This window comes from Colletotrichum scovillei, assembly GCF_011075155.1.
Source record: "Colletotrichum scovillei strain TJNH1 chromosome Unknown Contig00007, whole genome shotgun sequence".
NCBI lineage: Eukaryota > Fungi > Ascomycota > Sordariomycetes > Glomerellales > Glomerellaceae > Colletotrichum > Colletotrichum scovillei.
This window is the reverse complement of record NW_023336265.1, coordinates 942991-958759: the sequence shown is the minus strand read 5'-3', so window position 1 is coordinate 958759 and position 15769 is coordinate 942991. Positions and strand designations below refer to the sequence as shown.

Here is a 15769-nt window from a genome sequence, read left to right as displayed (position 1 = left end):
GTTGAATTTGAGTTCTTGAACATTAGAAACTTTCAGGGGTATGTATGATTTTTCATATGTTCAGAAATGATGCCTTCAACCAAACGCCAGTGACGCCTATTTTCCCTAGGTTCCCTTCTACACAAGACGGAAATGCCAAAATAGCAACATGGCGCCCAAGACGCTTGTGTATGTACATTTGAATAACATGTTTGCTGCCCCGCTTTGGTTCGGGACGATGGCAGGAGGCGGGTCAGTCGTCGAATTACTCGTCGAGTTGTCTGTTGAATTTGTCAGGCTGACGAGATGCCCGTCAGCGGTGATTTCTATCGTTTGCTTGTTGGCCGCACGCAGGACGCAGAAGGACGCAAAGAGGGTTGGTTTCGCAACGGAAGTTGTCGCAAAAAAACCTACTGGCTGACGATGAGACCCTGGATAATCTCGAGCGCGCTCATTGTCTGGCCTAGGCCGTAGCTGCCGTCGTCGCCGTCGACGTACCACTTTTGCCCGCACGTCACGTTGCCCGCCGTGGCCTCGCAGACTTTGGCCGCCGCGAGCGCGCTCGGGATCAGGATCTCTTTCACCTCGGGCAGAAGCGCGGGCATGACGACGGCGGACTGCCACATGAAGCGCGAGAGGTAGCCCTTGAACGTCTTCATGTCCGTGTTGCAGGTGCCGACCGTCTCGCACGCGGGCTCGTACATGATGTTCGTGCTGTTCTCGTTGAGGGAGAAGAAGCTCTTGCGCGCCGTGGCGAGCATCTTCGTCGCGCGGTCCGCCCAGAGGGCGTCGCCCGTGTGGTTGGCCATGACGGCCGCGCCGTAGAGGTAGATGCCCGTGGAGTAGGTGAAGGAGACGTAGTTCGTCTTGGTGCAGTTGTCGCGCGAGTCGGCGCCGTCGTAGACCTTGAGGTCGGCGTCGAGGAAGCCGACGGCGGCGGACCAGTCCCAGACGTACGAGGCCCAGTCTGCGTAGCGGGAGTCGTTGGTCGCGGCGGCGAGGCGGGCGCCGAGCTGGAAGAAGCCGCCGTTGCTGACGCTGTTCTTGTAGTTGAGGCCGTTGGGGTTGGACTCGTAGATTTGCCAGAGGAGGCCGCCGCCGCAGTGCGTCATGTTCCAGCGGCCCGCGAGGGAGTTGAAGATGTTGCGGCCCATCTGGAGCCAGGCGGGGGCCCCCGTCGAGGCGTCCGGGTCGGGAAAGTTGCGCTCGGCGGCGGACATGACGGCGAAGCCCCAGAAGCCGAGGTCGTCGTTTCCTTCTTCGAGTTCGTGCTCGGGGGGCATGAAGTCGTAGTTGGGCCCCGTGTTGACTTTTGCGGTCAGGGCTTGGGTCAGGACTGCGTTGTAGGTTGCGTCGCCTGTGTAGTGGAAGTAGTCCATCATTATGCCCCAGAGGGCGCCGGCTTGCCACCAGTAGTATGGTTCCGGGAGGTCGCCGACCATCTATAGAGTTTGTGTTGGTCAGTTTTCCTGTCACTGAGTGTTCCCTCGTGTCTGAAGAGCTGAATGTCTGTTCTAGATTGTCATACCTTGGGATCGCTGGAGACGTTTCCGTTGTAGTAAGACATGGCACCGAAAGCCAGACTGCCGGCAATAGCCTTGACGGAGTCTTGGGGCACTGTTAGAAGGACTGCTTTGTAACACTGATAAGGATGTATAGACCAACCTGCGTTATTCACATCGAGCGTTTTGGGCGATGTGAAGGCGGAGACCGCCGCGACAGCCACTGAGGCGATGAGGGCGGGCTTGACGAGGACCATGATGATGCTAGGAGCTGATCTACAGACTTTGCGCGTGGTGGGATGCCACTGTTCTGATCACAGATGGTACTTCCAAGAGGCAGTCTCCTTATCCGCCGCTTCTCACAAAGGAATGTTTTGAGTATACAAGCACACAAAAAAGACTGCGTCAAAGAGGGACGTAGGGTGAGAGAAACAGTATTTCCTTAAGGAATGGCTTTTTTGGGTGAAAGAGGGCGAGAAACAAGCAGCGAAACAGTTCACGAGAAACGAGAAAAGGTCGAGAAGCGAGAGTGGCAGCGCATAGCATGGGTAATAAACAGGCAAGAAAAAGTATCCGATCTACATACAGGGCAACCGAGGCGTTCCTCTTAATGAGCAAAAGGAACGTCGCAACGAGGGGGGGAGAGGAGGGCAGTTCGCTATTCAGGTCCCGGCGCGCGGTTCGTGAGGTGGCACTAGGAGCGTTGAGGGGTGAAGTTCAAGGAATAGACGGCAGCTCCGGCCAATGGGGGGGAGGCCACTCGCTGAACTTTTGGTTCGACTCAGCCCACCTTTCATCCCATGTTCCATCTCCTTTAGACTTCTTGACAGCTGCTCGTACAAAAAAGTCTCCTTGCCCACATGAATCCCGCCGGTCTCCCCCCTGACCTTTGGGGCGGGCGGTTGTGAACTTGGGTGTAGACAGGGGCATCGACTGGGTCATCCCCCCATGTTTTGAGAAGCGCGGCGGCGGCCTTTTAGTCAGGTACGCACATACGGATGTATATACTTGCAGTCTGGAGACGCTGTCACTGGGCTGAAGAGCTGAGGAGGAGGAGGGGTGGTTGACTGGTCAAAAGGGGAAGTTCCAACGGGACCAGAGCCGCCGAAAAGGGGGGGAGGGGGATGCGGGAGAGCGGGGTGTGGGCGGTTCGTGTGGTTCTCAATGCAAGCTTACAATGAACAAACTTGCATGAAGAAAGGGTATTTCGAATTGTGATTGACAGGCCAGCGTTGTACCGGGGCAACCCATGGCAGATCGAAAGAGGACAGGATTACAGAAGACCTCTGGCTCTTTTGGAGTCCTGCTGTCCAGACATGTTGCAAGGCCAGCAATAACCAGGTAGGATGTCGACGATTGGGTCAGTGATTGGGCGCTTGTTTGGAGGAGTGGTGAGAAACCCTTGGACGGGATGATCTACTTGAGAGCCGCTAGCTCGGGTTACCGTTACCTCCAGCTCGACACATGAAACAGCGACGGCACCCAATTTTAGCCCTTGCCTAATGGAGAATGGCGGGGCGCCTGGGGGATGCCCATCGGCAATCATGATTTCTGGAAATGCGTTGAGGGAACGGCGGTCGTTTTCCTCCCACTCTTCTGTGGTGGCGCCGTGCCGATTGCCGTGTCTCGTGAACGACGTGGGAAAAGCAATGGATTGGTTCTCAATGGCGTGTTGCTGGCAGTTCATTTCTCAAATCCACCTAGGTCGATTGAAAGCCAGGTAAGCACTGACAGGGTCAATGGGCAGAGGCGACGACTCACCTTGACCAGAACCAAAATGAAAGGTAGTCGGGTTCTCATCGGTATCAACACCTCGAATACATCCAGGTTGACCATGGTGACGAGACATCTATGATGACATATGGCTCTTGTCCAAAGGTTGAGGTTGATTGTCTTGCCCGGCGCAGTTGCTCAAAATCACGTGACAATAGGGGACCTGATGCTTGAAGCCATCACTACCCTCTCACATGCATTCAAGATGTGAAAGCTGCGCTCCGTACGCAGTAGTACAGTCTTACTTTTCTGCAAGTAGAAAGCTGGTCTTCTGCACTTGAAAGGCTATGATGACGAGCGCCTACTTTCAAATCGAAGTATTAAAAAAGAAAACAGCAAGAAAAAAACAAAAAAGCATCGGGCTAATGGAGGTTCAAACGCCGGAGCCCAGAAATAATCCGGAGTATCACGGACTATTCAGGATTTCACGACCTTCTCTCCTCGGCCACCTAGGCGGCCGCCACTTTTGTTGGGATAGGAACGCGAATCGTTCTCTATATCCCCCCTTCGGCCTGTCGCCTGAGGTTGCAGATTGATTTCGCTCACATGCATGCAGAGTGCCCAGCTAAACACTGTCAAATTTTCTACAATCCTCGCATAGAGAAGACCTCACCAATGCCTACCTACAGGCACTTTATCCCGAAATAATACTCTAATACTTCTTGTACGGCAAGGAGTAGGGGTGAGTTTCCCACACCCCACAGTGAACGAGACCTGACTTCTCTCGCTTACGAGACATTCCATACGCACAATGTAAGAATTAGCTGGAGATATATAGAAAACGTCTGGGGCATTGATTTACCGTGTTTACTCTATAGGAGATGCTGCGAACCCATCTTCAACAAGATTGTCATGGGACACACAAGACTGATACCTCAGGCTGGCGACGCATATGTCCGAATAGCACTTTAATCTTTGCTGCTCACGATATGAAACAGCCCAATCTACAGTGCAGTCACCTTTAACCTGAAGTAAAGAAAGCTTGCGCAGTCAGGGACACCGATCCTGGAGGTGGTGATTCCTTTCTACATGTATCTTAAAGTGACTCACTCCGGTCTCTGTAAACGACTCATTGATCCTTCATGTCAACTGACAATATAGATACCTGATAGTCATTAACATAAAACAGCCATTCTCAACTAAGAGGTACCTTACACACGCCCACCTATTGCTTCGTCATCGCTTTCAGGCAGTTGATGAGGTTGTTGTAGTGGACGTTGATGTCTCGAGGAACACGCCGAAAGAGGGAGCCGAGGAGATTCTCGATCATGTGTGCAAGACACATGAACAGACGCCAACTCTAGACCTTTAGTTACGGACTTGGTCAGAAAAGAAAAGAAAAAGTTGGATTCAAGCCTCAATTTCTAGTCTTGATGCCTCCATATGATTTCCCGCCGTCCCATCGCCCCGACCGAATACGTTCAATGCTAAAAAAAAACCACTTTTATTTTGGCCGTCTTTCCATCATCTATCAAATGCCTCGTTATAATCCAGTCCCATCTATGCAACCACCCCGTTCGCCGCCGCCTCCTTCTTCTCCTCGTCCGGCTGCCGTCCAGCACCGCGCACCTCGGCCAACACTTTGGCAATAGAAGCAAGGAACCTCGTGACCTCATCCTCAGTGCCAATCGTGATTCTCAAACATCCCAGGCAGCCGTGCTCCTTACCGCGGAACCGCACCACGACGCCCTTATTCTCCGCAAGACGCTCGTACACAGCCAGCGCCGTGACGTTATCCGGCTTCCCGCTCGCGTCCAACATCTCGTACAGCAAAAAGTTGCTCTCCGTACCGCCGCGCAACCTGCCGACACCGGGCACCCGGGGCAGCTCGGCAATAATACGGTCCCGCTGCGCCAGGATCTTGGCGCGGTTGTCCCGCATGACGGCCAACCCCTTATCGGAGACGGCGTACTGCGCGAGCGCGCTGGTCGGCGTGGAGATGTTATACGGCGCCTTCATGGCGTTAAGCAGGCGCGCGACGGGCGGGGCAGCGAACGCGGCGCCGAGGCGGATGCCCGCCATGCCGAACGCCTTGGAGAGGGTCTGCATCACGACGAGGTTGGGCCACTCGAGCACCCACTCGGCCATGGAGCTCCCCTCGGGCGCGAAGTCGATGTAGGCCTCGTCGAGGACGACGATGCCGTTCCACGTCGGGTGCTCCAGCACGCGCTGGACGTCCTCCTTGGCCAGCACGGAGCCCGTCGGGTTCCCGGGGGTGCAGAGGTACACGAGCTTGATGTTGTTGTCCGGCTCGCTCAGCGCAGCGAGGATGCCGTCCGTGTCCATGCCGAACTCGGGCGCGGCCTTGAGCGGGACCTTGACGATGCTCACGTCGTTGATCTGCGCCGAGACGGAGTACATGCCGTAGGTGGGCGGGCACGTCAGGATGCGGTCTTTTCCGGGGGCGCAGAAGCAGCGCAGCAGGGCGTCGATCGCCTCGTCGCTGCCGACGCCGACGAAGAGGTTCGCGGGGGCGAGGTCCTTTGTCGTGTGGGTGTGGGTGTTGCGCAGGCGGCAGAGGAGCTGCTTGAGTTCCGGCTGGTGAGGGTCCGGGTAGCGGTTCAGGCCTTGGAAGTCGATGCCTAGGTTGCTGGCCTCGAAGTCGGACTGTAGCGAGGGCCCGTAGGCGTTTTCATTTGCGTCGAGGAGGACGTTTGTGCCGTCATCTTTGTAGTCGCTAAGGAGTGGTGTCAGAGACGGGGAATGCTTATGAGAGTCTTGTGAGTGAGTTTTGTGGTGAGTGAGAAACTTACTCTCTTGCGCAGCGATAAGGCTCGAGGGCCAGGATATTTGGGCGCGCACACGTTTCGAGGTTAAAAGGTGACATCTTGGCTCGGGTATCTGGAGAGTCTAATCTGGTCAGATGCTGCGAGGATACTGAAGCGGAGTGAATCTTTATATCGCCAATCTCTCTCTCACTTGAGTACGACAGTCGACGTCGGGTTGAGTCAACTCTCGGCCACTGTAAACTGGATCCCGACAGCTGGGTCCGCCGACCCCGGAGCCATACATCGGCACCTGCCCGGGCCTAAGCGGGTCATCGAGAATGGCAATTGGCCAATGGGGATTTGATATGTCGCCTCTGTCATTCACCCGAAAAAATCGATTTCTGAGATGCTCACAGGGCTCAGCGCAGATCGGGGCAACGCTTGGGCGGAAAGCCTGCAGGAATACTGATCGTGACCTGTTGCAATCTCGGCTCAAAACAGGCGCTCCGAAGCCGTCCAGCTCGGCATCGGCTCAATTCCAACGCGGGACATGGAGCAGAGTCTGAAGTGATGAAGCCGATTGATAATTTCATGCCGCAAGTCAATGTTCGCAGACGGCCTTCAAGTGAGCACCGATTCGTCATACTTCTTATAATTTTCAGGCTTTCCACAGAGCCGCAATTCTGATATCAAATGGACTGCATAGAGAATAAGCACTTAGATTCCCCTCCTCACGCAATTGTGCAGCTGAATGGATGCATGCTGAAGCATGCTCTCAGGCTAGTTCAAAAGCTTATTCGGATTCCCCAGTCAGCTTCATCCTCGTTTTCAACGGGCAGCATTCTGTAATCTTCACCATACTTACACAGCCGAGTCTTAGCATTTCGATCCAACTCGTCTTTGGGGGCCAATGTCACTATATTGAGCATGCACCTTGATCTTACCACTGACCAACCCGGACTTATGCCCCGCTCCTGGCCCGGGGTCGCGGGTCAACTGCCATCGCCTGCATTCAGCCTGAATATGGACGAGCACGCCAACACCACGGGTCTGGTCCAATACCAAGCCAGCTTTTTTTTCTTGAATTACGGCAATGTCGGATGTCCATGTCAGTAGGTAGTATGTAGAGAAACAAACAGGAAACCCCGCCCAAGCTAGAATTCCTAGTTTGCATGACGAATGAGCCAAACAGCTCCCCGACACATCCTCCAAGGATCAAGAAGGATTTCCAACGTCGTGCCTCACCTGCCGGCCGTAGCTCCTCGCGCCGGCAGCTCGACAGAACCAAGCTAGTGCTGGACCGATGTGACGGCTATGGAGCTCGAGGTTATGTTTTCCCCAACTTACCCCTCATCCATGATCGTGGTGGGATCTGGGGAAATTACAGAGATTTGATATCTCTTCTACCGAACTCCGCATCATGCGGGTTCGTCACCACTCTCCCGCCCTGTACGCGGGAGAGGGGGAAAGCCCCTACTATCTACAGTCCGGCCCATTTCATAGGCGGCCATTCTTCGTCCGTCTCTGAATCGGTCGAGCTTCCCCCGCCCCTCCCGATCCTAGTGTCCCGGATGAAAGGACCTATGGTCCATCATGACGCAAGGATGTGAGGCTATGGGAGCCAAGCTATGGGTGAGAGCTATATGAACATCAATCCGCAGATACCGAAGCTATGGTGATTGCTTATTCTGGTCCCCGCTGCCCTTCCTGACCTTTCGAAAGTGTCTGTCCGGCCGAGTGTCTTCGTCCTGCGAGTCTCTTACTGCCGTTATGCTCCCCCTCGTCGTCGCAGCTCTGGCCTCGGTGGCTACGGCCTCCCAATGCGGTCTCAAAAAGTTTGAAAACCTGGTGGCCTTCGGCGACAGTTACACCGACGAAGGCCGGCTCTCGTACTTTATCAACAACAACGGCACGGCTCCTCCAGCCGGCACTCTGCTACCGCCGAGCAACTCGACTGCGAGCGGCGGCTATGCCTGGGGCCGGATCGCGGCCAACTCAACGGGAGCGAACTACTACGGCTACGCCGTAAGCGGCGCCACCTGCTCCAACAAGATCATATCGCGCGACTTCGCAGCCATCAAGCAGCCGTTCCCATCCGTACTCGACTACGAGATACCGGCATACAAGGCTGACACGGCCTTTGAGACGCTCTATCCGAACAGAAAGGCGGACAACACGGTCTACGCGCTCTGGATCGGCACAAACGACCTGGGCTACGGCGCGTTCCTCACCGACACCAACGCCGCCGGCACGACTATCTCCAGCTACGTGGACTGCATCTGGGAGGTCTTCGACAACGTCTACGAGACCGGCGGGCGCCACTTTGTCCTCTTGAACATCGCACCACTTGAGCAGTCGCCGCTGTACGCCGCGACGGGACCGGGGAAGAGCGGGTTCGGGGACAGCCAGTTCTGGACCAACAAGACGGCGTACAACACGACGGAGACGGAGTTCAAGATGCTTGAGTACAGCACGAGCGTCAACACCATGTTTGACTACGGCGCGCCGTTCCACCTGCTCGTCAAGAAGCGCTGGCCCGGGGCGAGCTTTTCAATCTTTGACGTGCACTCTCTGCTGCGGGACGTCCACGCAGATCCTTCGAGTTACCTATCGTCGCCTGCGAACGTGACGGCACCATACCGGACCTGCGACGCGGTGACGAGGGCCTGCGTTGACTCGTCGGAGGCCAAGTCGAGCTTTTTGTGGTATGACGAGTTGCATCCTTCGGAACGTGCGGGTAAGTCTAGAGTGTTTGGCGGGCTCTTCTTTTTGTATGGATGTTGGGCTAACGTAAATGATATCGAAAGATGAGATTATAGCGCAGAACTTCATCGACGTTGTGTACGGCAACTCGACGTACGGTACAACATATACGTCGTGAGGGCCTCGTATCCGGCCAGCTACTGTTGGGTGGGGTTTATGCTTGAAGGGTCCATGGGCTGGTGGCAATGTTGGAGGTAAGATTAATGGCTAATGGAATGAAGCCTTCAGAATGTCTGTCTTGGAAGAACAAGAGTCGGCATGTAATGGTAGGAAATACAAGAAAGTCTAGGAACTGCAGGAAGGTCCATCTGGCCTGGTCCCTGACCTGGCATCAGGGCGTCTACGTACCTAGCTTTCGGTGAAATTCCAGGTACTCCAAGGCTCTAGCAGGTACAGCGATGCCAGACCATGCGAGGTGCTTCGTCTAGCGGCAGACACAGTCCTAGTCTCGACATTTAGACGTATTCAGAGGTGCCATATCACATCACTGCAAGGCGATTCTTAATGTCCCCAATTGACTTTGAATCATGCTAGCCTCTTACTTGCAGGATGAATGCTCTCTGCTAATCAGATTCTCGAGCATCAACAAAGGTACGGGTACAAGGTACCGGTAGGTAATTGATTCAATCGTGCCTTCTACATATTACCTATTCTTGAGAAGTTCGAGGAAGGGGAGGGGAGACATGACCCTTGACCGCTGCAGGCACACCCCTGTGATGTTGGAGTGGGTCCTTAGCTTTGATCCAATCAAAGGGCAGTTTCGTCTCGGCTCTTCAACTGCTCGATTGACGTCCCGAGGTACGTACTGACCACCTTTCGCACTTTCTGGGTTCCAAGCGCAGGTTCGCAACAGGTTTCCAAAGACCCCGGCGCGTGCCCCCCGTGCCCCCCTCCCCCCTTCCCAGAACGCCCCGCCGTTTCTCAAGCTCCCCCCAGGGCCCATGTGGAAAAGCAACGCAGGAAAATTCTGTTTCTGCCTTTCCACGTCCCTCTTGCCTATGAATGCCTGGTTGACACCTCACACAACACGACACACCGACACCCCGATATCTCGCTCGCTCGCTCCTCATTTCTCACACACACCCAGACAATATTAATCGCCGGATCGCAACTGGACTGGAACTCTAGACAAGGTTACCGCCGCGCCGCCACACCCGCTCTCACCTTTACCTCACCTCACCTCATCTCACCTTGCCTTACCGCACACCGACACACCGATACCGTGCCGTGCCGTTCCACGCCTGGCCTCCCTATCCGTACCTTACCTTACCTCTCTCTCTCTCCGCTTGATGCTCCACGCCCGCCGTCACTCACACCAAGGCCGCATTTGAGGTCCTTTCTGTTTGTCCTGTCGTCGTGTCAAACGTACGCAAAGGGTTGCTTTGCGTCCTGTCCCTTCGCTTCCAACCGCACCCTACCGTGCCGTCTTGCACCAGCCACCCACCCCTTCCGCTCTCCGCGTATCCTCACATCTTACCTTTACTTTCTAAAAAGGTACCTACCGCGTGGGACCTTGCCAGCTTGCCTACCTTACGGATACTCCGTACCTTATCCAGGTCGGCGTCGTTCCTGATTCAAGTGGCAGCCCGGCGCAGACCACCACCAGATTGCCATCTGCTTGCTCTAGTCTTGTCTCACCGGCCCGCGCTGTGGCACTTTTTTGGACGCTCCTTGGCTCCTTCTTTACCAGATTGGACATTGTCAATCAATCATCGAGCAATTACGGATACGCTTCTCACAATCCCTTCCTGCCTCATCTCTCACTTGGCAACCTCTCATCTGGCGCCCCATCACTCCACGTCATCTCCCACCCATTACCCGTACCTAGCCCTTCACCCTTTCTCACCGTACCCATCTCATTCACTTTGGACCCCTGATTTCCACATTCTCACACCCCCGTCTGCTCTACTTCCCTCTACTTACTGTAACTACTGAGAGGTTTACCTAAGGTAGTGGACGAGTACGGACGAGACCGAGACAAACAGGGCCGGCCTCATCCCAGCCCCCAGGTACCTCATACCGTACGCCATACCAAACAGCCAACCCCCGAGTGCAGAGAAAGGAACTGCTGGATTCGTTCCGTATGCATGGTTGTACCTTAATACGAAATAAATCCATCACTGGCAAGCCGCAAGCCGATTCAATTCGCTCATAGGCCAAAGAGTCTGGCTGTCAGTTCGGTCACAGTCTATCGGAGAGACAAGCCAGCCCATTGACGCCGGACGATACAACCCCTGTCCCCCACCGCTCATCACGCACGTCAAGCAGCAAGCAAACGAGCCAGTCATCCCACCAGCCTAACAAACCTGCGGCCCGGACAGGCCAGGACCACCTCGCCTTACTCCACGCACTCCCCGCCGCCCGCCCGCCGTTCTTCTCTCTTGTTGCGATCGACTTGACGAAACGTCGCCCGCCCGCTGCGGCCGCGCCTCTCCCTCACCTCCTCCGCCCAGTTTAGGCCAACCCAGTCCAACCCAGCCAAGCGCGAGACAACAAGCGAACCAGCCAGCCAGCCAGCCAGTCAGCCCGTGTCTGACCGAGTCTCAAGCCCGAGTCTATTGCTACAGTACCTTATCCGTACGGATACACGCTCACACGCTCTTCTCGACTAGGCCCCTTGGGACCCCCCCGTTCGACCTGTTCCTTGGGACCGTCGCGTCAAGCAAGCCCCGTCCCCCCAAAACCATAATAATAATAATAGCTCCGCGCCCATCCTATCCCATCCCGTCCCAGCCATGTACGCTCCCGGCTACGGCTTCTCCAATGTCCCTCCGAACTTCAACACCGGCGCCCCACCTCCAAACCAGAACCCTCACATGCAGCCAGGCTCTGTCCCAACCCAGCCGGGCCAGCAGATGATGTACAACCCTAATCAATTCGCTGGTATGCCCGGAGGCCAGCCCGGCTTCGTCGGCGGTCCCAATCCCGCCATGATGTCGGGCGCTGGCCCTGCAGGCATGATGCAGAACGCCGGCATGCCACACATGGCTGCCAATGGTCAAAGTGAGCTCCCCCCTTTCCTTGCCCTGTCTCTCCCCGTGTGTGTCCACGTCTGCCATCGGTCAGAGAGTCTCGTGTCTGCGTCACGCCCTCTGATGCTGCCCCGTGGCAGCATGTGTTGCCCGGAGATGATCGAGACAAAGATCGTGGTGCCACGAGATCGCGTCTGTCTTGCAGTCACTCCGTCACCATAGTCACCATCATCATCGTCAACATACACCCGCCAAACGACATGGCACCGCAGCATCTTCCAGCATCTATCCATGGGAACACGCGTTTGCTGACACCAATGTCTCTACCAGTGGGCTTCCAGAATCCTTACCAGGGCAATCCATACGGCGGCAACATGCCCGCGCCGGGCGGTCAACATCCCAACTTTGGAGGAATGCAAGGCTTCCCGATGAACGCGGCGGGCATGACGCCTCAACAACAGCAGCAGATGATGATGCAGCAGCGCATGCAAGCGCAGCAGGCACACCAGCAACAGCAACAACAACAGCAGCAGCAGCAGCAACAAGGGCAGGGACAAGGAAATCATGGAAACCAGGGCGGCATGCAGTTGGGCTCGACACCTCAGAGGCCGATGAGCGCGGCGCAAGGCGGACAAGGCTCTCCAAACAATGCGATGCAGCAACAGCAACAACAGCAGCATCAGCAGCACCAACCTCAACATCCCCAGAACCCTCAGCAGCAACACCAGCAGAACCAGCAACATCACCAGCAACAGCAGGGTCAGCAACAGCAGCCGCCACAATCGCAAAACCAGCAACAACAGCATCAGCAACAACAAGCCCAACATCAACAGCAGCAGCAACAGCAACACGCCCAGCAGCAGCAGCAACACCAACAGCAGCAAGCGCAGCAACAACAACATCAGCAAAACCAGCCTCAACAACAACACGCGCAACAGCAACCACAGCAGCACTACCCCACATCGCAACCTCAGTCACATGGCCAGACTCCTGCAGCGTCAGCGCACCAGCACTCGGCTTCCATCGCGTCCGTGACGACCCCCCAGACCCCGACATTCCCTCAACATAACCAGAACGCGACTGCAAATGGCACATCGTCGGTATCGACGCCCCTTAGTCCCGGCAGCGAGTCCCGCGAACAGGAGAGGTTTTCACTGTTGTTGGAGATCAACCAAGAGCTGTTGTTCGAGTCGATGCAGTTGCAACATACGCTAAGCGAGTTGAAGAAAGAGACACCGGGAGAAGGAGATCAGGCGAGGAAACCGACCCAAGAAGAAGGGTCGGTTCAGCAGGACTACAGCCAGTAAGTCACTAAGACAGACATGAGATGGAAATCAAAGGAGTACTGACATCTTGCTTCACAGCTGTATGCGACGACTTCAAGCGAATCTCGCATACCTAGCCGCTTTGGCCGATCGCAAGGGAAACGTCCAGGTTCCTCCATCACCCGCTTACCTGTCCTCCCCGCCACTGAATATGGCGCTCAAGATTCGAAACTCAACTCCGCCAGGCGACATTCCCGAGAACAATCCAGACCCGATGACAGACCGCGAGGAACGATCCAAATACCTATCTGAGCTGTACAGAAAGCTTCAAGCGCTGTTTCCAAATGCGGACCCCAAGAAGGAGCCACCATTCCAGGCCGCGGGCCGCCCTCAGGGTCAGCCGGGGCAGCAGGGACAAGGTCAGCGGCCGCCGAGCCACCACGCGAGCCCCGCCATGGCTCAAGCTCAACGGCCCATGCAAATGCAGAACATGCCCGGAGCACATCAGCAGCAGGGCATGTCTCTATCATGATCAAGGCGTGAGGAAGCGACATGGATCGGACTCGACCATCGGGTGACATGGTGGCGTTCAGGACCCTAGGGAGATGTATAAAAGAAAAAAAGTCACAGTCTTTGGCTTGGGTGGCGGGTTCTCCCGCTGGCACCCTCTACGTTGGAGAGCCATAGCTGGAGATGTCCGCTACAAACTTTGTTGTGTTTGGAGCTGTACGAGTTGCAATTGCGCGGCGTTTGATGGATTTAGAGGAGGCCGTCAGCCAAGTTTGCATAGACTATACTCTTTGGAGCCGATGGAGTTGCGGCATACTGTGTGTTATATAGGTCGGCATAGGGGAAGCACATTGGCTCGAGAGAGGTGGATGAGACGAATTGAAGATTGGATAATTTCAAAGGGCAAGCGCTATGTTCTTTTGTCAATTATCACGGAGGTTTGTGTACTCGTTGGAATCCTCGCGGCCCCAGGATCGGATACGTTTTGACTCGGGCCGGTGACAACCGATACCGAGACAGCTTCATCGACGGCCGTGCCATGCTATGCGTTTTGTTGCGGCTGTACAGACATTAAGTAACATAAAGCGATGAAGTCATTCGTGGATGGGTATCATTGAGAAAGAGGCATTTGTGCCCAGAGCATCAAATTATCTCAACTCGATTCGTGTGTCTTCCGCTCAGAGTCCATCCCCGTGCGAAAGGTACTTTGTCAAAGTTGGATTCATCAGTATTACATCTCCGTTCACAGAGATTTGCGCTTGGGTCTTGCGCAAGGACGACAGGCAGGTGGCGTAAGGATGACCTCTCTCTCAATCTCCCGCCACGGCAGGTTTTGAATCTGACGCTGTCTGTCCCGAGTGAATGGCATGCTCTTACACGTCTGTGGGTTTTCCGAAGGGCCGTGAGCTGGAGCTGTGGTACGGTGCCACTGCCCAACCCCTGTCCCATCGTTATGAAGAAGGATTTGTGATATGCAGACTCTGGATGGAAGCTACGGGATCTGAACCGTAGCGTCTGTGTGTACATGGAATTTGGAAATGCAAGAAAGTCTTATGATGGTGATATTGAGAGGTTAGGCAGCGGAGATACATAGAGATGACATTCTCTGTACCTACGCGGATACGCATGTTGTGTGTATGCGTACCATGCCTTGACCACGAAGTACATCACTCGTGGATCGTAGATATCCAAAAGGTTTACGGAGTACGGATACTGCGTAAATCACTCGTGTCACTGTAGTATGAAGGCTGAAGCCGAGGAAGGACCCCTTGGACCGCCCGTTGGGCTGGACGTTTGTGGATGCGGTTGGGTACTCGGTAATACCCGGCAAAGGAGAGGAGGGAAGGGAAAAATCACGAAATGATGAATAGAGTGGAACCTGCAAGCTCCCCGCCGGCGTGTTTAATTCCAGCGTTTGTCATTCGGCGGGCCATCGAGACGGCCTTCTGGAGGTTGGACTCTGGACTGGAGGAGGATGGGATGGGAGATGACGGAAATGTGCCTGCCGTCGTGCAGCACGCGTGGAAGCTTGTTTCTGTGCAGGTGTGCTGCAGCCTGCAGGAGGGGGGGGGGGGGCATGACCCGTGATTGGATTGCTGACGGGTGCTAGCGGTCCCGTACCTTGCAGAAAGTGGCCGCTTTTTTTTTTTCCAGGCGTGCCTTTTTTTTGCTGCTAATTTCGTCCGAGCTTTCGAGATGACTTGCTGTATTTTTCTCTTGGGTTGGTCTGGCCAGCCACGGTCTAACAGATAGATAGCTATTGGTCCTTTGTTTCGTTGGCAGTGTTGATCCTTTTTGACCGGTGGTGCTAGAAATAGGGGGTTTGTTGATACAAATTGCCATACTCCGTACTCCGTACAATTGATGTATTCATGATCAAGCGAGGTACAAATACCCAGGTAGGCGAGTGACGAGTGACGAAGTGATGTAAACAATTCCTGGGTTACACGTCAGACAAGAGGGCGAATGAGCGCGTGGGATTCGCGGTTTCTCGTTTGTGAACCCTTACCCCCCGGTGCCCGCCCTTCGGGAAATTGAGTTCCCCTCTCTTGCTATCCGGTTCATATGAAAATGTTGTCATCAATTAAACGCTTCTTACCCGGGCATCGCGTCGTTTGTCAACTCCCTCCATGGCATCCGAGGCTGCCTAGCTGCATTCTAGGCAATAATTATCCGTGGGCACACTTCGTACATGCATAGGTAGTATCTTGTTTGAGAGCTCCCTTTCTCTCATGACCGCCCTGGGATGTGACCATTGAATTCCATACTCAAACGATGAAAGGGAAGCATGCAAGTGG

The 15769-nt window shown here is 55.0% G+C and overlaps 4 protein-coding genes across 4 annotated transcripts; 2 read left to right on the top strand and 2 right to left on the bottom strand.

The window, feature by feature from the left end:
- On the bottom strand, window positions 1-2332 carry HER10_EVM0005674 (glycosyl hydrolase family 76). Its single transcript, XM_035475280.1, has 3 exons — window positions 1645-2332; window positions 1508-1587; window positions 1-1421 (listed from the first exon to the last, which is right to left on the bottom strand). Exons 1-3 carry the CDS (start codon window positions 1736-1738, stop codon window positions 390-392), a joined length of 1206 nt encoding a protein of 401 aa, XP_035331487.1. The 5' UTR covers window positions 1739-2332; the 3' UTR covers window positions 1-389.
- A 2372-nt stretch (window positions 2333-4704) lies between these two features.
- Window positions 4705-6186, bottom strand: HER10_EVM0004777 (histidinol-phosphate aminotransferase). The gene is made up of 2 exons (XM_035474410.1): window positions 6008-6186; window positions 4705-5931 (listed from the first exon to the last, which is right to left on the bottom strand). The coding sequence occupies exons 1-2, from the start codon at window positions 6079-6081 to the stop codon at window positions 4755-4757; spliced, it is 1251 nt and encodes a 416-aa protein (XP_035331433.1). The 5' UTR covers window positions 6082-6186; the 3' UTR covers window positions 4705-4754.
- Window positions 6187-7732: 1546 nt separating this feature from the next.
- Window positions 7733-8843, top strand: HER10_EVM0010446 (acetyl esterase; the record flags this gene model as incomplete). The annotated part of the gene is made up of 2 exons (XM_035479906.1): window positions 7733-8699; window positions 8770-8843. The coding sequence occupies 2 exons, from the start codon at window positions 7733-7735 to the stop codon at window positions 8841-8843; spliced, it is 1041 nt and encodes a 346-aa protein (XP_035331791.1).
- An 886-nt stretch (window positions 8844-9729) lies between these two features.
- On the top strand, window positions 9730-14099 carry HER10_EVM0006444 (uncharacterized protein). The gene is made up of 3 exons (XM_035476028.1): window positions 9730-11728; window positions 12028-13000; window positions 13062-14099. The coding sequence occupies exons 1-3, from the start codon at window positions 11461-11463 to the stop codon at window positions 13492-13494; spliced, it is 1674 nt and encodes a 557-aa protein (XP_035331531.1). The 5' UTR covers window positions 9730-11460; the 3' UTR covers window positions 13495-14099.
- Window positions 14100-15769: the final 1670 nt, after the last annotated feature.